General features: G+C 42.1%; 1 protein-coding gene across 1 annotated transcript; it reads right to left on the reverse strand.

The window, feature by feature from the left end:
* Positions 1–4,928: 4,928 nt before the first annotated feature.
* Positions 4,929–18,972, reverse strand: znf608 (zinc finger protein 608). Its single transcript, XM_071400049.1, has 9 exons — positions 18,227–18,972; positions 14,303–14,531; positions 11,690–11,777; positions 7,881–10,176; positions 7,055–7,457; positions 6,659–6,813; positions 6,259–6,406; positions 6,000–6,059; positions 4,929–5,790 (listed from the first exon to the last, which is right to left on the reverse strand). Exons 1-9 carry the CDS (start codon positions 18,581–18,583, stop codon positions 5,771–5,773), a joined length of 3,756 nt encoding a protein of 1,251 aa, XP_071256150.1. The 5' UTR covers positions 18,584–18,972; the 3' UTR covers positions 4,929–5,770.
* Between the last annotated feature and the right edge of the window lie 4,966 nt (positions 18,973–23,938).

The raw sequence follows: 23,938 nt of genomic DNA on the forward strand, positions 1-23,938 counted from the left end.
GCGAGACAATCCAATTCCTGCTTATTAAGTCTCCTTAGGTTCCCGTGGTATTGGGATTCTCTTGGTTCCAGCAACACAATCCCCTTATTGACTGGTCTGCTGGTGCCAGCATGTGCTGGAGCCCGTTTTGCCACGCTCATTGCCTGAAGTCAGCGCAGCCTGCCCCGGGACATCTTCCTGGGGGCTCGGAAGTTGCCCCAGCCCTTTCCGCCATTCCCGCGGAGTACCAGGACCTCTGGGAGGTGTTCTTTACAGCCCGGGCCACTTCACTTCCGCCGCACCGACCCCATGACTGCGGGATCGAACTTCTCCCAGGCACCACTCCGCCCCGGGGACGACTGTACTCTGACTCCGGAGACCAAGGCTATGGAGATTTACATTGAGGACTCCCTAGCTGCAGAGTTCATCCATCCTTCTGCCTCCCCTGCCGGCACAGGATTCTTCTTTGTGGACAAGGACAAAACCCTGCACCCGTGCATTGACTACCGGGGCCTCAACGACATCACGGTGAAGAACCACTACCTGCTACCACTCATCTCCTCTGCCTTTGAGCCACTCCAGGGGGCCACCGTGTTCTCCAAGCTGGACCTATGGAACGCCTACCACCTGGTGCGGATACGGGAAGGGGATGAATGGAAGACTGCCTTTAACATGTCCAGTGGTCACTATGAGTATCTGGTCATGCCATTTGGCCTTACCAACACCCCTGCTGTGTTCCAGGCTCTGGTGAATGACCGGTTCGTCTTTGTCTACCTCGACGACATACTTGTTTTCTCCAGCTCCGCCCAAGAACATGTGCCTCACGTCCGACAGGTTCTCCAACGCCTCCTTGAGAACCAGCTTTTTGTGAAAGCGGAGAAGTGCGAATTCCATCGCTCCACCATCCCCTTCCTGGGTTACATCATCGCCCGCAGGGAGTGTACAGATGGATCCCGGGAAGGTGAGAGCGGTGGTGGATTGGCCCCAGCCTACGTCCAGAGTGCAACTGCAATGTTTCCTGGGATTCACCAACTTTTATCGCCGCTTTATCTGGGGTTACAGCATCCTGGCTTCCCCCTCTGTCTGCACTCACCTCCCCCAAGGTTCCATTCACCTGGTTCCCAACTGCTGACCGGGGCGTTCCGGGATCTCAAACGCCGTTTCACAACAGCTCCCATCTTGGTTCATCCTGACCCGTCCCGCCAGTTCGTGGTGGAGGCTGATGCTTCGAATGTTGGAATGGGGGCTGTCCTCTCCCAGCGTTCTGCCCTGGACCTCAAGTTACATCCCTGCGCCTTCTTCTCCCATCACCTCATCGCCACGGAGAGGAACTATGATGTGGGGAATCGTGAGCTTCTCACGGTGAAGATGGAGTTGGAGGAGTGGCAGCACTGGATGGTGGGGGCAGAACGTCCCTTCATTGTTTGGACAGACTACAAGATCCTGAAATATCTCCGCACTGCCAAGCGTCTCAAATCTAGGCATGCTAGGTGGGCTCTGCTTTTCACCCAGTTTCAACTTCTCCCTCTCATACCGACCAGGATCCAAGAATGTCAAGCCGGATGTGCTGTCACGTAGCTATAGCCTCGCGGCTACACCCCCGGAACCCGAGATCATCCTTCCCACCTCGTGCCTGGCGACGGCACTCCGCTGGGGAATAGGGAAGCAGATTCGTGAGGCGCGGTGTTCCCTGCCGAACCCCGGGGGTGGCCCAGATAACCGGATGTTTGTTCCTGACGCTGTCCACTCCTTGGTCCTGGAGTGGCCCCTCTCCTCCAAGCTTGCCTGCCACCCGGGCTCCCGTTAAACGCTGGCCTTTGTGCGACAACCCTTTTGATGGCCTACCATGGTTCCTGATATCTCTGCGTTTTGTTGCCGCATGCACGATCTGTGTGCAGAACAAGACGCTCCGGCTGGTCTCCTTCAACCTCTGCCTGTTCCTCACCATCCCTGGTCTCACATATCCCTGGACTTTGTCACGGGTCTCCCCCCATCTGATGGCAACACTGCTATCCTGACAGTAGTGGACCGGTTTTCCAAAGCCGCCCACTTCATTCCTCTCCCCAAGCTACCCTCTGCCAAATAGACAGCCCAGCTCATGGTGCAGCACGTCTTATGGATTCATGGACTTTCAGTGGACATGGTCTCCGACCAGGGTCCTCACCTCTCGTCCCGGTGCTGGAAGGCGTTCCGCACACTCATTGGGTCGTCGGCCAGGCTGTCCTCCGGGTTCCACCCCCAGTCCAACTGCTAGTTGGGAGCGAGCCAACCAAGACCTGGAGACGACTCTTCGCTGCCTGGTCTCTGCCAAACCACCACCTGGAGCCAGCAACTAGTGTGGGTCGAATATGCCCTCAACACCCTTCCTTGCTCTGCCACGGGCCTCTCGCCCTTTCAGTGTTCCCTAAGTTATCAGCCCTCGCTCTTCCCGGAGAAAGAGGAAGAGGTTGGCATACCCTCGGCCTAGATGTTTGTCTGCCGCTGTCGTCGTACCTGGAAGAGAGCCCCGTCGGCTCTTCTCAAGACCACCTCCAAGTATCAACTACAAGCGGACCGCCACTGGACCCCGGCTCCCCGGTATCGTCTCGGGCAGAGGGTATGGCTGTCCACCTGAGATCTGCCCTTCCGGTTTATCGGCCCTTTCCCCATCTCCAAGGTCATTAGCCCCTCTGCTGTTCGTCTTCTGTTACCCGTATACATCCCACTTTTCACGTGTCTAGGATCAAACCCATGTCTCACATCTCTTTGTTTCCTGTTTCCAGGCTCACTCCTCTCCCCCATCTAATCGGTGGCCAACTGGCGTACACGGTGAGGCGTCTCCTGAAGGTTCGGCCTCGAGGCAGGGGATTCCTGTACCTGGTTGACTGGGAGGGTTATGGCCCAAAGGATAGGTGCTAGGACATCCTGGACCCAGGCCTCATCGCTGATTTCCAACACCAGCACCCCGGTCAACCAGTTGTGCGCCCAGGTAGGGGGGGTACTGTCACACCGTGATCCTTTTCACCTGTCTTTGTTCTTTTCTCCACCCGCCTCCAGGTGTCGCCCATCTTCCCCATTATCCCCAGTGTATTTATACCTGTGTTTTATGTTTGTCTGTTGCCAGTTCGTTTTGTTCGTCAAGCCTTCCAGCGTTTTTCCCCTTACTCCTATCTTGTTCTAGTTCCTGTTTTCTAGTTTTTATCATTTCGCCTGCCCTGACACTGAGCCTGCCTGCCATTCTGTACCTTATGGACTCTGATCTGGATTACTGACCTCTGCCTGCCCTTGACCTGTCGTTTTGCCTGCCCCCTGTTCTAGAAATAAACTTTTGTTACATCGACACTGTCTGCATCTGGGTCTTCTCCTGAAACGTCTCCAAGAGCTTTCCACACCTGAATTGTTCAACATTTGTCCATTATTCTTTTCAAAATTCTTCAAGCTCTGTCAAATTGGTGGTTGATCATTGCTAGACAAACATTTTCAGGTCTTGCCATAGATTTTCAAGTAGATTTAAGTAAAAAATGTAACATTCACTGTCTTCTTGGTAAGCAACTCCAGTGTATATTTGGCCCTGTTTTAGGTTATTGTCCTGCTTAAAGGTGAATTCATCTCCCAGTGTCTAGTGGAAAGCAGACTGAACCAAGTTTTCCTCTAGGATTTTGCCTGTGCTTAGCTCCATTACGTTTCTTTTTTATCCTGAAACGCCACGGTCATTAACGATTACAAGCATACCCATAACATGATGCAGCCACTACTATGCTTGAAAATATGGAGAGTGGTACTCAGTAATGTGTTGTGTTGGATTTGCCCCAAACATAACTTTTTGTCCTGAATACAAAGTGTTAATTGCTTTGCCATATTTTTACAGTATCGCCTTGTTGCAAACAGGATGCATGTTTTAGAATATTTTTATTCTGTACAGGCTTCCTTCTTTTCACTCTGTTAATTAGGTTAGTATTGTGGAGTAACTACAATGTTGTTGATCCATCCATTCTCCTATCACAGCCATTAAACTCAGTAACTAATTTAAAGTCTGCATTGGCCTCATGGTGAAATCCCTAAGTGGTTTTCCTTTACTCCGGCAACTGAGTTAGGAAGGACGCCTGTATCTTTGTAGTGACTGTGTGTATTGATACACCCTCCACAGTGTAATTAATAACTTCACCATGCTCAAAGGGATATTCAATGTCTGCTGATTTTACACATCTACCAATAGGTGCCCTTTGTGAGGCATTGGAAATCCTCTCTGGCTGAAACTGTTTGAAATTCACTTCTCAACTGAGGGACCTTACAGATAATTGTATGTGTCGGGTTCAGAAATGAGGTACCCATTAAAAAAAATTGTTAAACACTATTGCACACAGAGTGAGTCCATGCAATGTGCAAAGCACATTTTTACTCCTGAACTTATTTAAGCTTGTCATAACAAAGGGGTAAAATACCTATTGACTTGAGACATTTCAGCTTTTCATTTTTAATTTTTAATTAATTTGTAAAAATGTCAAAGAAATTCCACTTTCAAGTGTGTGTGTTTTTGTCACTGACCCACACAATCTAAATTTGTATTTTCTACTCAGGCTGTAACAAAATGTGGAAAAAGTCAAGGGGTGTGAATCCTTTCTTAAGGCACTGTATACTGAACAAAAATATAAATGTAACATGCAACAATTTCAAAGGTTTTACATATGTTGGACAAAACTACACATTTTAGATTGACCTTTTATTGTCCCCGGCACAAGGTGCACCTATGTAATGATCATGCTGTTTAATATCAGCTTCTTGATATGCCACACCTGTCAGATGGCTGGATTATCTTGGCAAAGTAGAAATGCTCACTAACAGGGATGTAATCAAATTTGTCAAATTTCCTGATGCCCTCTGACACAAGCCCCCTTGTTTTACCTTCTGCCCTGGAAGAGAGTGTATAGTGCATGGGCATTATTAAGGACAAAATAGACAGAACACATAAGGTGTATATAAACACCCTTTAATTCTGATTGCCACACATATGAATTAAGGCATAAACAGTATAAAAAAGCAACAGCAGTTTCCATGTTTAATTGATTCCAAAGTAACTTGATACACTGTGTGAATTACACTGATCATGCAACTTCATTGAAGAGTTTCTCTAGAGATGTCAATACTTGTAAACAGAGTTTGTAGCACTATTCAAGTAATAAAACAACCACTGGAACTATGCAAGTAATGTGCTGTAATGTAAATCACAATACAATGCATTGAAATGAAAACAAACATAAATAATAAGCATTTAATACTATGCCATGTAACTATACAGAATATATACACCACAGTTCTATGGCACTGGTAAAATGTGAAGATTTACTCTCACACAAGACAATACAATCAACAAGTGGCTACAGTCAAGTACAGTATACAAATGTAATTAAGTAATACTGGGAGGACCACTTTATAGACTCTTGCACTTCAACTGCAGTTTCCCAACGGAAAAAAACATTGGGATAATACAAATTTCAGTACATTCAACCATATGATTTACATTACGATACATGTGCATATAAACTTTGTAGCATGGCAATTTATGGCTGATTCTATGACACTATGGGTTTTGTCACGTGTGTTTTCAGACAGGCATCCAAATGCAAAATACTTAAGTCTTGTTACTTGATACATATCTCCACCAATATTACAATACCACTACTCTGACTCTTATAAAATATTGATTAAATCGCAAATGAAAGTGGTCTCTGCCTCCCATAGAGGCTATGAATATAACACCATGGAATTGATGCCTGTAAATCTTCTTATCCTCATGTGAGCCAGTCACATGGTCTTACTTCTTCCCTTCATTATCTGTAGAAGCAGAGTTCATGAACATCTTATTTGATTTTAGAATGATTTTATATACAATACCTACCTCTCACAGTAAAGAAAATTGAATAAAGTTTGCTAAATCTACCTCATGTCATTATTCAGTACTGATCCTTTTCTCTTTTGACAAAATGATCAAAAAATAGGCCTATCATAGAGAGGGTATGGATTGGGCAACTAAGAGGACATACCAGTTGAGGATGAGTGTACCAACACCTTCTGGCTGGAAACCAGGGCTCTAGAGCTTATCCCTTCAAAAGAGAGATGAGAGATCTAGCTATATCTAATGAACTATTGTGTTTTAGTATAGGTAAAGAAAACAACATATGATAGACATAATAAGCCTCTCAATCACATACTTTTTGTTTTTAGAAATTAAATACATGATATTTTCAAAGTAAAATATTTTTTTCACTTTACATTTCAATAATTCAGGAAACGTTTGTTTACCTTGGAAAATGTCGTACTGCCCAGACATGAGTGGGTAGCTCATTCCAAGATGTGTATGATGATGAGTGTGAAGGTGCCTGGCAAAGGGAACATGGTTCCTCTCCCGGTCAGTCTCTCTCTCTCCTTCAAAGGATCCTTTCTCACCAGGCTATTGACAAAAAGGGGGATTCTTTACTCAAATATGTCTTTGTAGTACTGTATATACAGTATGTATTGCACACTAATATCATAATTTCAACAGCATGTCACAGATCACACTTGCAATAGGGCTAGTATCTCACAGATGCTCATTTCAATTTCCTCTCTCTTCTGCCATAAACTGATGCATGTTCATTTCATGGATTCCCTTTTGCTTTATATTTTTCAGCCTCAATTCTGACTATACTTGATGGACACTCACCGCAGGGGATTTGCCATGGTATGGCAGATTGTGGTGTTGCAGAAGCTCAAGGGCAGTAGACTCACTGGCTGGCTTACTGCTCACACTACGGCTGTTCTGAGTCAAATCCGACTCCTCTCTGCCTGCTGTTTTCCCATAGAGAGGATAGTGGAAACCTAATATGTACAGTACAAAACACAATTTTGAAAACAGCCCTTCAATAAATTCATTCACAATGTCGTGCCAAATAGCAATCTCTTTAACACGACACAAACTTGGCATGAATCTTGAACACGTGATATAATACAAAATCTTAAATACACAAAATATGATGAAGCAAAAAAAATCACTCAAACAACTCGATTTCAGTTTCTATTGCCCATTGTAGTCATAATTTCTCAAACCATATAGACTTACGTGGGTAATTATGCACCAGGGTGGGTGACTTGACTGTGTAAGAGTTGTTGCTGGGGTCACACATCTGTAGGTATTGGTAGGAATGCTGGTACTGGATATAGGGTTGTTGTTGGGGGTTCATCGCTGGTGATACAGCCACCCTGGCACTCTGTGAGTCCTCAGACATGACCCCTATTGGCTGCTGCTCCTCTAGCCTATCACAGTCCTCTATGTCTGATGTGGTGACGTTCTGGTTCGTGGCCTTTTTGAGCTCTACTCCCAACTTTGTCACTGGCTCAGAGGGCATCTCCCACTCCTTAGACATGTCAGCATTTAACTCCTCTGAGCTCTGGCTAAGCTCATCACTTTGCTGCTCCACATTATTGGATTGATATGGGCGGGACCAGCATTGGACTTCTGCATGCTAAATCGATGAGGAAAAGTGTTGTTTGTGATGGGTTTTCTTAATATTTAATTGAATACCAGTAATCCCAGTTTGTGAATTGACAAGTCAATCCATCAACTGCAAATTCAACATTTATATCAAAACCAACTTTTCTTTTCAAATGTTCCTTACTTAGCTACTTATGTTAAATGTTTACATTTACATCTAAAATTGGGTTACGTCCTTTAGTAGTATGGCCATCTTAGATTTGACCAATAAAATAAAACTTATCTTCCTAATCTGTCTTCTTGAAAATATTAGGCAAAAGTACATCTACAGTACCACATAAACAGCCTTTCCCTGGACTAAAGGTTTACATAATGCAAGAATCTGACAATCTGACCTTCACAACAGTCGTACACACCAACATCCAAATAGCTAAAGACAGAGTGAAAAACTTACATTTGAAAATGATACATTTGAGTCCAGCTCTGTCTGATTATTTGGATTCATGGATGATTTCATTTCATCACTGTCTTTGACAAGTCCCTGGTTCTCAGTCATATTGACAAGCATCGGCTTCCCTTGTGGCTGTGTGGTCAGAGTCTGGGGTCGCTCATCCATTTCTGCAAACGAGAGCCCAGGTTTGGCACAGCACGTTTTCACAGAGTCTGTCCCCTTAGATAATACAGATGTCGAGGTTATCATGTGTTTCATCTCATCTGGTTCTCGGTATGCTTGACCTCCTCTCTGCTTGGTGATTTGCTGCTGATCACAGCACTTGGATGCAATTAAGAGTTTTTGATCCATGTAAAGACCTCGTGCATACTGGCCGTAGTACAAGGACTGGGCTAGAGCCGTGTGTGTTTGTGTCATCGCCATCTGAAGCTGGGACTGCGAACTTGAGTTGATGACATCAGTCTTCTTCGAATCAAATAATTCCGGGGTGTTTCTCCCCTCATTGTCCTCCTTTTTGCATTTACTGTCTTGAAGGGTGGCGGTCTTATGGAAAGCAGCTGTGTTCGACTGGCCGGTCTGCATGTAATTCTGAATATAGTAGGGGTCATATCCGTGGTAAAAAGGAGACTGGGGGTCTTTGACAGGCCCTGCAGGAATAGATACAGCTGGATGAGTCTTTGGATTTAGATTGGGATTGTTGTTTGAGTTCATCTCAGAGGCTGAGATGGACCTTGGACTTTTGGACCTAGTGTCTGAACGGCAGTCTGAACCCCCATCATCACCTGCATCCGATATGTCTGAGTATGCCGGGCTGTTAGTTTTGGTGGTGGTGCCATCTCCACTTTCAAGGGAGCCACAGTCCAGTCTTGAAGAGCTACCTATGGAAGGACTAGGAGAGTTGTCAGTGAATGTGTACACTTTGTCAGCCTCTGCTCTGATGCTGGCCATTCTACTCTCTTGAGACTCCGTTAGACTGTTCATGACGTCTTGTTTGCTCAAGTGCTCTTTCAGAAGGCTTCCAGAAGGTTCTTTTCCCACCACCTTTCCCTCGTCCATCTTTAGTTGAATGCTATCGCCATTAGAGGTCCTTGTGTCTTTATTGTGTTTGTCTTTTAATCTTCGTTTGTCTTTGTTCCTGGTCTCCTTGCAAGTGACTAGGGTTGTTTTCACCAGACTTGGCTCTACCATGATGTTTAACTTTGGCTTGATGGGTTTAAGTGAGAGGTTCTTTGTTGTGGTGACACCAACAGCTACTGGTGGGGAAGACTGCTGTGTGTTGGCTTCTGTTGTGTTAGTGGAGAACACAGTGTTGGGGATTGCAATCAGCTTTGGGGGAGCAGGAGCTATAGGCCTGTTGGTCCTAGATTTAGATGAACACTTCTCAACTTTCCCATTAACCTTTTTCCCTTTATCACACATTCCCTTCTTGTCGATCAGACCCTCGGCTTCAAGCTTAGGCATCTCCACAGAGGAGTTCCTATCAGTAACAAGACAATTTTCCAGTACCACAGTCATGTTCGAAATGATTGGCAAGTTACTCAAGTCATCAATGAGTCCCTCTTTGATCAACGAATTCCTCCTCATTTTAGAATTCGCCATGGGACTATGATCACTATTGAACATTAATCGTCTGCTTTTTGGAGACCCTATTGTAGAAACCTTATATAGAGGGCTGGGCTTCTTTGATGAGCTATTGGTTATATCGGAGCAGTCGAAAGTCATGTTACTGAGGGACTCCTCACAGTCAGACAGTCTGTCCTCACTCTCAGCCTCAAACTCTGGCTTCCGGTCCACATCTAAGTGTGCATGTGTCTGGTGGTACCGCAGCCCATTGATATGCTTGTATTTCTTGTTACAGTGCGGATGGGGGCAGTCTATCAGTATGGGAGAGGTACATGCCGGATCGTTAAAGGTAGGATCCGACTTTCCCTGTGGCGTGGAAGGAGCACTCCGGGACTTGGCACGGATCCTCTTCCCGTTTCCATTTTTCATGTCATCTGCGACTAAACTCAAATCCAGATCAGTCGGTGGTTTGTTTTTCCTCTTCCCAGATGGGATGGAGTTTGGCTTGATCTCCTCAACTGTGAAAAAGGGAGGTGTTCTGCAGTTATTGATCAGATTAAGGCTCCCTCTTCGGCCCTTGCTGTGAATGCCCCCGCCACGGCTCTTATGTGGCAGCCCTCGGACCTTGGCGAGCCCAGGTTCAACACAGGGTCGATCCGGGATGGCCAGTCGCATCCTTTTACCACGGCCACGGCCACCTGGCAGATCAGAGTCACTGGATGGTGACTCACAAAATCTAGAAGAAGAAAAAAATATAGATATATATACACTACCATTCAAAAGTTTGGGGTCACTTAGAAATGTCCTTGTTTTTGAAAGAAAAGCACATTTTTTGTCCATTAAAATAACATCAAATTGATCAGAAATACAGTGTAGACATTGTTAATGTTGTAAATTACTATTGTAGCTGGAAACGGCTGATTATTTATGGAATATCTACATAGGCGTACAGAGGCCCATTATCAGCAACCATCACTCCTGTGTTCCAATGGCACGTTGTGTTAGCTAATCCAAGTGAATCATTTTAAAAGGCTCATTAAAAATTATAAAACCCTTTTGCAATTATTTTAGCACAGTTGAAAACTATTGTACTGATTAAAGAAGCAATAAAACTGGTCTTCTTTAGACTAGTTGAGTATCTGGAGCATCAGCATTTGTGGGTTCGATTACGGGCTCAAAATAGCCAGAAACAATAAACTTTCTTCTGAAACTCATCAGTCTATTCTTGTTCTGAGAAATGAAAGCTATTCCATGCGAGAAATTGCCAAGAAACTGAAGATCTCGTACAACGCAGTGTACTACTCCCTTCACAGAACAGCACAAACTGTCTCTAACCAGAATAGAAAGAGGAGTGGGAGGCCCCGGTGCACAACTGAGCAAGAGGACACGTACATTAGAGTGTCTAGTTTGAGAAACAGATGCCTCACAAGTCCTCAACTGGCAGCTTCATTAAACAGTACCCGCAAAACACCAGTCTCAATGTCAACAGTGAAGAGGCAACTCTGGGATGCTGGCCTTCTAGGCAAGAGTTGCAAAGAAAAAGCCATATCTCAGACTGGCCAATAAAAAGAAAAGATTAGGATGGGCAAAAGAACACAGACACTGGACAGAGGAACTCTGCCTAGAAGGCCAGCATCCCGGAGTCGCCTCTTCACCGTTGGCGTTGAGACTGGTGTTTTGTGGGTAGTTTTCAGCTGTGCTAAAAATTGTAAAAGGGGTTTCTAATGATCAATTAGCCTTATAAAATGATAAACTTGGATTAGCTAACACAATGTGCCATTGGAACACAGGAGTGATGGTTGCTGATAATGGGCCTCTGTACGCCTATGTAGATATTCCATAAATAATCAGCCGTTTCCAGCTACAATAGTAATTTACAACATTAACATGTCTACACTGTATTTCTGATCAACTTGATGTTATTTTAATGGACAAAATTGTTTTGCTTTTCTTTCAAAAACAAGGACATTTCTAAGTGACCCCAAACGTTTGAACGGTAGTGTATATATAGTAAACCATACAAAAAAAAATCTATATAAAATTGGTGTATGACACGGAAATAAAATCAATCAATCAAATCCATCGAAAATTACATAAGTACTCATTATTGAATACTTACAATGGTAATGACATGCAACAAATACAGTCACTGACAGCTTTCTTGGCAACAGAAAAGGCTAAAACAAAATAGGCTACTCATATACTATTTTTTCAATACTATACAACAAATTATGAATATGTATTATTACCTGGGTGGTGCCCAGTCATGCTTGGTACAGTCCAAAAGAGTCCCCACATAGGTTCTTTTTCTCCATGTTACATTGACTACAAGGACACCTACAATTCAAAAAGCAAAAAGGAGCACGTTACATTAAAGACATTTTGTAATGATGTGCTTTGAACTGTGGCATGGATGGAGGTCCAGTTGACAACCATGATGGCATTGTGATAACTTTTTATCAGATGAAATGACATCAGACTGATAGATGGGATCCTCTTTTTGTGGCTTTTATGGAGGCTTGGTCTACGTCCCAAATGGCACCCTATTCCCTATATTGTGCAATTATTTTGACCAGGGCCCATGTAGTACACTATATATAGGGAATAGAGTACAATCTGGGATACAGCCTTGTTCTTACCACAGCACCAATAAGGCTGAATTATGTAGTTTACCATTTTTTTACACAAAGAAAGTATAACATTTTAAAAGCCAATCGCCCTCTGTGATTTCTCCAAGACAACCAAAAGTCGAGAATCAAGATAATCGAGAATCAAATAGATATTGCACATTATTATTTCACTGTACCGAGTATATTCAAATGCTTTTACAGAAGTGATTTTGTATGAAAACATATTACACCTTTATCTTGCCTTGGCAAATGGCCATATAAACTAGTTTGGATTCTAGTCTAATTTTCTTGAAAGTAAACACTAAAATCTGTGAACTGCAAACCGAAATGTCTTGTTGCTGTGACAATTTTAATGAGCTCTGCAATTGAAGGGTTTATTTCCAAAACACGATAAACGCCAATTTTTCAGATGTGCATTTTTTCATCTGAAATTAATGCTCATGGGTCCCTTTCTATGTGCATGAATTATGGCTGTTATCAAACTTTCAAACATTTAGTTTAGGTGTGCTTTAAACACATTTTATTGCTAAATGCGATATCCAGCACACTCGTTTTTTCCCCCAAGATGCTCTATATCCATTGTCCAGGTGGATGGAACGTTCCATATGGTTTTCGCAGCTGGTGCAAAAGTGAGTCATTTTGTGAATCATTTCCATGATATTTGACTGTCCAATCATAAGTTACGTTTCTCAAAATATTTTTTCCACACTTAGGAATGTAATCGTATTAAATTAGGGTTAGGGGGCTCCCGAGTGGTGCAGAAATCTAAGGCACTGCATCTCAGTGCTAGAGGCGTCACTGCAGACCCTGGTTTGATTCCAGGCTGTATCACAACCAGCCGTGATTGGGGGTCCCGTAGGGCGGCTCACAATTGGCCCAGCGTCGTCTGGGTTAGGGTTTGGCTGGGCTAGGCCGTCATTGTAAATAAGAATTTGTTTTTAACTGACTTGCCTAGTTAAATAAAAGAATGTAGGCTAACCCCTGGCGGGCTGTGTAACTCAGACAATAAGAATCCATCCATCCATCCTTGATCTGCAACTTAATTCCAAACGACTTTCAATGTTCTTATTCTTCCTTAAATCCTTCCCTAAAATGTATAGAATACAATTAAAAAATATTGATTTATCCTAATGAAAAAACCTGTGAAACCCCCATACAATTCTTCCAAAAGTTGCTTTTTCCAAAATAACACAATAAATCACTAATGTTATATTTGTACAATATAGTTGAAACAAAGGATTATTTTAATATGGATTTATTTATGGAATGATACTTTATTACATGTAACTGTTTAAAACCCAATCAGGATACTTTTTCTACTGGAGTTCTGTTGTTTGGAGTGGATATATATTATTTGTTTCTAAAATAAAATGACCTTGAAATGTTCAGTATTTCAAACAAAATCAGGTCCGTCTTTTCACTAGCCCCCCAAAAATAGCTCTCTCTTTCAGAACATGTGTTTTTCAATTAATATACATTTACCAACATTCCTGAAAATAAAATCAAACCCCTCAATTGTCCTGAAAATAAAATCAAACCCCTCAATTGCATTTTGATATGCATACATCAAAATCTAGCTCACAGTCAGGGACATTAAGATGGTGGTCTGCAATTAGCATTTGCCTAATCAATATGCACTCGGCATCTCTGCAGCCCTCGAACGCTAAGGTGTCTTACTAGGGAGGTCCCATGGCATAGCTTCCTAATAAGACGGCAACAGGCTTTCTCTTCAAATCCGAGTTTTACAGGAATAATAGGCCTCTTAAAAACAGAACACACATCTGATGAATTCTCTCATGGTCTGTTACACTGTTACATCAGCAGAGATCCTTTAATTAAAACCAGCCTTGAATACAAAAGCATCTTCTAGCTCACGAATCACTTTGTTGGCCGTGTGCAAAGACCAAATTCAGTTTTATAAGTGACACTCTAGTCCTCAAGTGAGCCAGCAATGTTGCTTTCTTTAGTGAAGTAGATTAAATCAAGCCTCTCGGTTTTGGGCTGCTGTAAATACTGTTATGTTTACATCTCCGCATGGCTAAGGCCTACCTTTGATCAGATGATAATTATTAATACTGGCGTACCGTTAATAATATTACCGTGGAATAAACTGTTTTATGCCCACTGATATAAGCGACTGTACAGCCTTTCATTCATGGTCAATCATGTACATGCTGAAGAACATGGTGGAATGCTGAAATTGTAGGAGAGCTGGAGGAATGGAATCCTCACCTTCCTCAGTCTCATGCCACACAATGCCCTCCAGGTTGACACTGGTGCCTGGCTGACAAGGGCCAGGGCGACATGAATCGGTGTCTGGCCCTCCATCTTGTGTGTTGGTTCCTATGGATCTGGTCCTCACCAGAAGTTGCTTTGAGATGGGTGAAGAGAAGGGGGCATTGGACATTGGGCTTTGAGGGCCGGGTGGCGGGGGTGCAGGCACTGTAAACATTGAATCCACCTACGGAAAGGAGGAGTCGGAGTCAAATATCACCTCTGACTTTTCAACATAAAAGGCCCAAAGCAGCCATTTTTATATCAATATCAAATAATTTCTGTAACAATGAAGTATCTTACTGTAATAGTTCTCCATCAATAAAATCAATAAGAATTATATAGCTTTTTAGCAAAAAACTATTTTCTCAAGCAAGAATTTTACTAGGACTGTCTTGGAGTGGTTTGAGTGGGGAGGGGAAAACTTAAAACTAGCTGTTATTAGGAGAGAGCTTTGGAACTCTCTTTGTTATTAGTCTATTATCCAATTTCCCGCCTGGTGATGTCATCATGCAAGCCGAAACTCCCACTCATGCAAACAGGCGGATTAGAAGATTCCTGTATAGATTGAATTTTCAACCAGCAACTATCAGAAAAAAACACTGATCACATTTTTTCACATGTTACAGTGTTCATTTCATCAGCTGTTGTACAATACAGTGGCTTGTGGAAGTATTCACCCCCCTTGGCATTTTTCCTATTTTGTTGCCTTACAACCTGGAATTAAAATGGATTTTGGGGGGGTTTGTATCATTTGATTTACACAACATGCCCACCACTTTGAAGAAACAAACAAGAAATAAGACCAAAAAAACTGAACTTGAGCGTGCATAACTATTCACCCCCCCAAAGTCAATACTTTGTAGAGCTACCTTTTGCAGCAATTACAGCTGCAAGTCTCTTGGGGTATGTCTCTATAGGCTTGGCACATCTAGCCACTGGGATTTTTGCCCATTCTTCAAGGCAAAACGTCTCCTTCTCCTTCAAATTGCATGGGTTCACGCTGGTGTACAGCAATCTTTAAGTCATACCACAGATTCTCAATTGGATTGAGGTCTGGGCTTTGACTAGGCCATTCCAAGACATTTAAATGTTTCCCCTTAAACCACTCGAGTGTTGCTTTAGCAGTATGCTTAGGGTCAATATCCTGCTGGAAGGTGAACCTCTGTCCCAGTCTCAAATCTCTGGAAGACTGAAACAGGTTTCCCTCAATAATTTCCCTGTATTCAGCGCCATCCATTATTCCTTCAATTCTGACCAGTTTCCTAGTCCCTGCCGATGAAAAACATCCCCACAGCATGATGCTGCCACCACCATGCTTCACTGTGGGGATGATGTTCTCGGGGTGATGAGAGGTGTTGGGTTTGCACCAGACATAGTGTTTTCCTTGATGGCCAAAAAGCTAAATTTTAGTCTCATCTGACCAGAGTACCTTCTTCCATATGTTTGGGGAGTCTCCCACATGCCTTTTGGTGAACACTAAACGTGTTTGCTTATTTTGTTCTTTAAGAAATTGCTTTTTTTCTAGCCACTCTTCCATAAAGCCCAGCTCTGTGGAGTGTACGGCTTAAAATGGTCCTTTGGACAGATACTCCAATCTCTGCTGTGGAGCATTGCATCTCCTTCAGGGTTATCTTTAGTCTCTTTGTTGCCTCTCTGATCAATGCCCTCCTTGCCTGGTCTATGAGTTTTGGTGGGCAGCCCTCTCTTGGCAGGTTGGTTGTGGTGCAAATTCTTTCAATTTTTTAATAATGGATTTAATGGTGCTCCGTGGGGTGTTCAAAGTTTCTGATATTTTTTTTATAACCCAACCTTGATCTGAAATTCTCCACAACTTTGTCCCTGACCTGTTTGGAGAGCTCCTTGGTCAGGTGTATATATACCGAGATCATGTGACAGATCATGTGACACTTAGATTGCACGCAGGTGGACTTTATTTAACAAATTATGTGACTTCTGAAGGTAATTGGCTGCACCAAATCTTATTTATGGGCTTCATAGCAAAGGGGGGGCACACACCACTTTTCCGTTTTTTATTTTGTGTTGTTTTTCTCTTCTCACTTAACCAATTTTGACTATTTTGTGTGTGTCCATTACATGAAATCCAAATAAAAATCCATTTAAATTACAGGTTGTAATGCAACAAAATAGGAAAAACGTCAAGGGGGATGAATACTTTTGCAAGGCACTGTATGATACAAAACACAGAAAAAAATGAATTTTGATTGCACTGGGCCTTTAAGCATCCTGACCTTTAATTCATAAATAATCTCATATCTATTTTCATCATAGGGATGGTAATAAACAAAGGAAAGTGTTGTTTTTCCAAAGCCTATTGGTAATTTCATAAAATACAAGCAGCTATTGACAATTCATCTTCAAAAAAATATATGTATCTTTGAATAACAGTGACGTACACATTTCAGCAGTTTAATGAAATATTCCCTGAAAATAGCATTTTTGCATGACCTGAAAAACAAATAAAAAGAACAACAAGCAATACTATTGAAAGATTGTCATTCATGTATTTTTACTATTTATGTTTGTATGCAGTGCTGAACATGTTTGTACTTCTGACTAAATGTGTTATGTCATTTTTAATTCTTATTGTATGCATATAACATCATTTGAAAGAGAAGTCATTCCTACAGGGTTGTTTGTGTCTGATCAGATACCTATAAAGGGACAAAAACAAAGACTGATTGATGCATGCTCCCCTGCTTTGATTGCAAAATGCAATGCCACAGTCCTGTACCCTCCCTCCCTCAGACAGAATCACTCAGCAAACGTCTCAAACATTGACCACAATGATGAGTCAAAAACCTAGGACTTGTCTTCATCACGAATGCCTTGTCTTGTAACCATAAAAGCAACACAAGCGTTCATTGTTACAGGCTATGTGTGATTTTAATATGCAGCACGGTGAGGAGCTGATAGCCAAGAGCAGGGAGAAAAGATGGCTACCGTTCACACACTCCACTTCCCCTGCTGCTGAGTGAAAAACACTGATTACTGATGGCATCTGTCATGAAGAAAGATAGGCGTCTTCTCTTGAAACAAATTAGATTAAATCATTATAAAAAAAACAACTGCCTATGTAGGTTGGGGCTTTGTGGTGTCCCTACTAAGCTATTTAAGATAAATCAAATCAAAAGACTCAGGTAAAAATTGTGGAGAGTGTGGGACTGTTCCCCGAGAACAATAAATGGTGGGCAACAGCCTCCAATAGCATTAACATTAACCATTAAATTACAGAAACTGTAAAAAGATAAGCATAAGAAATTAGTACCTGAAAAAACTTCACTTCCTTTTGCTGTGGAGTTTCAGTTATATTATGAACAAAATAGAGGACATGCTAATAAGATAAACTGATCGGGTTAGGATACAACTGATGGGTCTGAGATTATGGTGATTCCCCAGGTTTACATCTGGTTATAGCCTTTCATATATCAGCTATGCAAAACCTCTCTGCTTGCATGCTTGCTTGTGTGCTTAGGGTACCTTGTCATTATATTAATTATTAAATCATTGTCCATATTGTAAATAACATAATATATTGTAAATAATAGTGTGGTAGTGTTTTGTAGCCACATCACTGTACATTATATATTCGTTTGTCATTCTTAGCCTATATTTTGGGGGGGATGTTCTGGCCTGGGCCCTTGGAACTGCATTCTTGAACAGCTGTGTGTATTCTGTGCACATAAAGGATTACCATGATAGAACTGTATCTCTATTAGGCTGCTACCTTACTCATGCATAAAACATCTGCCAAGTAATCCTGTTAGGCTACCTCTCTAATGAAAAAAATATTCCACGGCAATTAAGCTAATAAGATAATGATTGGTAGCCTACATGTTTTAAAACGGGCATTAAGCTTACCTTTTCGGTTCTCAGTTTCTTTGCCGTTGTGACAGTGTCGTCATTCTTCCTCACAACAATAGCGCTGCCCTTTATTCCACAATCCAAACCGTTTTTGGTAATGTCTTCCATTCTGCCCCCTGCACAATGACACGGATTCGCTTTGCTTCCGAGGGTGCACAAATGGTCAGGTATAGAATTTAAGATGGGACTTCTTTGACCATCATGTTTCTCTTTCCTCGTCCTGAAAGCATCCCTCTCCCTTTTCCAGCCTCTGATTAGATTTTTTCCCTTTTTTTCCTCTTTGCCTTTGGCGCATGAAACGGTTACATCACTCGACTTTGGGTTGCTGACCGCCTGGCCCAGTGCTGAATTCATTTCAAATGCCTCTATGGGGCGTCCTCTCAGCGATACCACACAGTGCGAGGACCGACGGCTCAAAACCCTTAGAAGTTTTGCTTCTTTTGAATCTATATTTCCTCGATTCCTTGCCGAAGTGTCCCTGGATTTGAACGGAGGGAATTGTTAGTCTGTCTGATAAAGCAGGTGCGTTTGAACAATTGGACAGCTCCTCACAATCCGTCATCGTCCCATTTTTTCCTTTCAAAAATTCACTAATCTCCTGTCTTTGTCGATCTCTCCTCAAATCAGCATTCAAGTCAATTCTCAAATTGCCAACCGCAGTCACTGACGGGAGAAGTAGGCTGCGTGTCAGCCTAGCTGGTTAACAGTCTATTCTATTGTGAAATTGACTGACTTGAATTATGACAGAAAAACGGTGATACCCGCTGACTTCACAAAAGGAAGTCATAGTCAGATGCCTTCTATCCTGTATAAATTGTCACTAGGCTACCTTCGGTTCAGTGTAGACCTACAGTATATCTCAGTTAATGAATAGAATATTTAAAAAACAACCAAAAGTATTGTGGTGTAATATACCTCCTGTTGTGCAAAATTGCTCAATGTATCCTGCCATAGCCCGATGGGGTCTCAAACCTGGGTACCTTAGCCATTACACCAAGATGTCACAGGCTAAGGCCTACTAAAATATGCTAAGGTCACTATAATCCCTGTTCCTATTCTAACTGTTTGGGAAAGGCCGCAGGTAAAATAAAGGCAATCTAACGGTAACTCCAAGTTGTGCAATGAAACCAGCACACACGTAAATAATGTTTCAGCAACCTGGACAGTACCACAATCAGTGCTAGGTAAAACGAAGATCAGCGATTTCAGCAACACGGCTAATGGACAGAGCCGCACCCAGCTCAAAACTCATAAAGATTCTATACACCTGTGTCGTTCAGGCTAGTTGCTAGTTGGGCTCTGTGCCTTCTGGCAGACCTTTGCCATGCTTTGCTATTGTTCCCTATCCCCTGAATTAGAAATGTGAACTAATAGTGAATAAAAGTGGAAGATTATTGCTCAATATCTCCCCCCATAGGTCCTTAAGCCTGGGTTTGCCTGGGTAAGCGTATTTGGGGGGTATCCTGACTGGGACAAGAAACTGGGTGTCCTGCAACTGTCAGTCAAACACCTTAGCCATTGCATCAAGAGGTCCTAACACTGGGGGTTGTGACAGGGCCGCTACAATTGTAACACATATGATTTCACACTGTTGACACTGACATGCAAAGAATTCTGTTTGTGAGATTTCTATACATTGACTTATAGCTTATAAGCTACCAACATGACCAAATGAGTATTCTACAGAAAAAGGGTGTGACCTCTCCCTAGTGTGCCTCATGGCATTGTCATATTGAGTCTACCATATTGCCCAGCCAACCACTTGACAAGAATTCCCCTCTGTCTGCCAAGCCTTGCATCCAAGCAACTGTGTCAAACCACTTATAAACTATAGATATTTTTCTTCCCTTTAAGCCCATCACGCTCTAGAATAAAGCTCAACAGTCAACAGCTAGCAAACCATTAGATTCACCGCTCAAATAGGGAAGTATCCAGGGATGCCTAACAAAACAATACCTGTCAATAGTCACTCCTGTTGTCCCTATAGCAGGGATTTGAAGTACTGATTCAATATTGACTGTGATTGTGTAGATATGGCTGTTCTAACATTACTGTACAGAGGAAACCACAATTGACGGAATTGATGTATAAACTGCTTTTGCACAATGACAGATATTGGGTTTTATATCACTTAGCTTTTTGTATTTACCACTTACAGTGAAGTGAAAAGGCTTTACTCAGTTCCATTTAAAACAATTATTCTAATTTATCATTATGTTGGTTGTCACTGTAGTCCTTTCCTAAACATTGATAACTATATTAATGAAATACCAGTAATTCATTGAAGTTAACATCTTCAAAATGCCTTTGTCTGGGACCAGGTGTACATGAACCTGTCAACATTTCCAATGCTGCCAATATCTTATCTTAACCCTTGCCTGTGCGCCTACCCCTGCCCTGGTGTTGTAACGGTATGTTATTTGACCTTTTTCAGTAGGCTATGTGTCTGTTTGGTGCTTTACATCTACATAAGAAAACCCGTAACATCATGCTATGTTTCTGAGACAATCATCCCTTTCCTCCACGTGTTTGTATGTGCTAAATGGCGAGATTATCAAGACTGGAAGTCTTCTGTATGATTTCTATGCACACCAACATAATACCAATACGAAACTATACAGAGGGTTATTTGTATTTCAAAGTACAATGGGTCAGCCTGCCATCTACTGTAGGTTTACACAATAGACACTTGTTGAAGGGACTTTGTCTTCAATCTCAGTTCAGTAAGCAAATATTACGGTAGTCTAGGCCTACTTATTAGGCATATTGTGTTGGGTCAGTTATAAAAACGATCTTATGCATTTTCAATTTGGCCAAAATACTTTCATGGTGTAGGTGTTATACAGTATGAAACCCACACTGATGCAAACATTATTTTGTATCACATAGTTTGAGCTTAGATAATGACCTAAAAACATGCTAGAATTTGACCCAAGATAGGCTACCATATTCCATTGGATATTGTAGCCTCTGCTACCTTATTGGTGCTGAGGTGGCTTTCATCTCAACGGTCACTCGCTCAGATAGGGCAGGTGAAATATGCCTAAGGTGCAGGTCAGCAGTAGACCTATCTCTTGAAGCGAACAATGATGACCAAACAACCTCAAAACTATTTAGCGGCACCCGAGGAAGTTAGAAAACGTACTAAAGGAAACCTCAAGAATGACACAAGAGATTATTAGTACGTTTTTGTGCATTCATTTTTAGCTCAAAAATAGGCTTCGATCAATTTTACAATGTAGTCAAATTAATTTTTACGTGGTTTTAATGTTTTATTTTGATTTCGAACAATGATATTAAGAATAACTTTTATTTATTTACATTTTAATCTCACATTAGGCTATTTAGGCTATTTGATGTTCGAAGCGCTCCTTATTTAATAATACTGGATGAACCTTTCCATAGTTGTATGTCATTTACTTTCCATTGAGATTGTGGTGATGAGCTAATTGTCAAATATGGAACAATATGCGCAGGATAGCCTACTACGCGGTAACAACAACTCTTAACTTTGTAATAGCCTAATCTTTATTGACTTCATTAATATCCTACAGTTCAGATGCAGAACATGTGGGAGAGGACAAACATAGCAGAAATGGGAGACCTGCTTCTGGTCAAACACTGACAATAGACATTGAATCTGGAAGAAGAAAACGAGCACTTGGGAGGTATGAAAATTGCTCAGATCTTTATTTTAACACTTGCCACAACTTTTTTTTACAACAGTCAGTTTATTTTGGAGTTGTAGTATGGGCTACTGCATAAATACTACCAATAAGTTACAGTTATACTTAGATACACATTTATAACACTTGAGCCATAGGATATAATTTCTTATCAGAGCAATGTCATATACTCTGTATAGTTCTCTTTAATAGACCCAAAGACATTCGACCACTCGGTACTGTCACAAAATCAAAGTGATGGTGAGGACGAAGTCTCAGTATAATCAGTTTAGCTCTCCATGATTATTACACTGGGGTGAAGTTTCCCCTAGGTACAGATTCATGGGGAACTTCACTCTAGACCGATTATCACAGGAAGTCATCTTTCACTAACAATGGTAGTGAAGGAATTAGAGAGAATTGTCCTCGTTATTAGTAATGCCACTTCTTGAACTGAAGATAATGTAGCATTCTAAGAGTGTTTGTCTTATTTCAGCTCTCCAAGACCATTGGTGACCTGTCGTTCAGGGCAGGTGAGGCAGAGCCCCACTTGTTTTGAGCCCCACCTGTTCGGGGGGTTGCCTGTTTTGCATGTTATTTTTACGTGTCACATATCAGTTTGCAACCAATGTAAAAAAAAATGTTTAATAATAATTGAGTAAATAAAGCTGTATACAATCAGTTTCTATTTTTTGCTTTCTTGAGTAAGGCAGGTATTTCAGCCTAGCTCAGTGCTTTCTGTGGCGGTGGGGCAGCCAGCGGAGAATAAGGAGCGTAGGGGTTGCGTCAGTGATTGGCTCAGTGTTCTGTCACTCATGGGGACACTACGTCACCGCAAAATCTATAGGGAGAGCTCGAAAGTTCTAGCCCCTGGGTGCTGCCATAGATTTACATTAGAAGTACCCATCCAAGAAGGTTCAAGGTCATTGGCCACAGATAAAATGACGTCAAATCACGTAATATCTACCGTAGCTTTGATCGGACTGATCATATCAATATCATACTTTCAAAATCTTAGCTAGCAAGCTAGACAAGCAGTCATCTTCATGAATCAAGTTGACAATCTACTGGCAAATCCTTTTCAACCCTTGTCATATGAAGAGAAATTATAGATAAAATGTATCGGTGCTTTCGGCCATTGGATATAAACATAAGTTGGAAATCGCAAATTCAACAATGAGGAATCAGTGGCTAACTGCAAGCGTTGCTAAGCAATCACTAGCCTGCTATTCAGTGAAGTGGGTGTGGTCCAAGTCTGGGTTTAAGGGTCTCTTTTCCAAGCTTAAAAGAATAAACATTCACATACAACACCATAGGTCAGAAAAGGTTGAATACATTGGCAATGCTGTCAATCCAGCATGACTTCTGCCGCGTTCAAAACAACTGGAAACTCGGAACTGGGGAAAAAACGAGCTCCGACTGGGAAAAAACTGTCATCCAACTCGGAATTCCAAGTGGGGAACTCTGGCCTCTTTCTAGAGCTCTGACCTGAAGATCACTGACGTCATGATTCGTTTTTTTTCAGAGTTCCCAGTTGTCTTGAAAGCACCATATATCCAGAGAATGCCAAAGTTTGATGAGAAAGTTTGATGAGAAAATTTGCTGCGCCACCTTCCTGTTCAAGTAAGCACAGGCAGAGTTGCAAAGAAAAAGCCATATCTCAGACTGACCAATAAAAACAAAAGACCAAGATGGGCAAAAGAACACAGACACTGGACAGAGGAACTCTGCCTAGAAGGCCAGCATCCCGGAGTCGCCTCTTCACTGTTGACGTTGAGCAAGTAGCTCGGTGTTGTAGAACAAGTGTCTCATGAAACACATTCCAGAAACGCATTTTCAAACTGTGATTTGACAGAGAAATATCAGCTAACTGTAACAGGAACAGAAACAATAAAACCTAGGGAAAGAACCAAAGGGAGTGACATATATTGACATATATAGGGAAGGTAATCAGGAAGGTGATGAGGCGCGGGAACCTGACAAGCCGGCCGAGGCGCGGGAGCCTGTCGAGCCTACCGAGTCTTGTGAACCTGTCGAGCCAGCT

Source organism: Salvelinus alpinus, chromosome 5, assembly GCF_045679555.1.
Source record: "Salvelinus alpinus chromosome 5, SLU_Salpinus.1, whole genome shotgun sequence".
Classification (NCBI taxonomy): domain Eukaryota; kingdom Metazoa; phylum Chordata; class Actinopteri; order Salmoniformes; family Salmonidae; genus Salvelinus; species Salvelinus alpinus.

Coding starts and splice junctions, on each gene's coding strand:
- znf608 (XM_071400049.1), bottom strand. CDS start 18,583: ATGAATTCAGCACTGGGCCAGGCGGTCAGCAACCCAAAGTCGAGTGAT. Junction 10,177..11,689: donor CATGACTGGGCACCACCCAG/GTAATAATACAT, acceptor TTCTTCTTCTAG/ATTTTGTGAGTCACCATCCA. Junction 5,791..5,999: donor GGTACACTCATCCTCAACTG/GTATGTCCTCTT, acceptor CTGCTTCTACAG/ATAATGAAGGGAAGAAGTAA.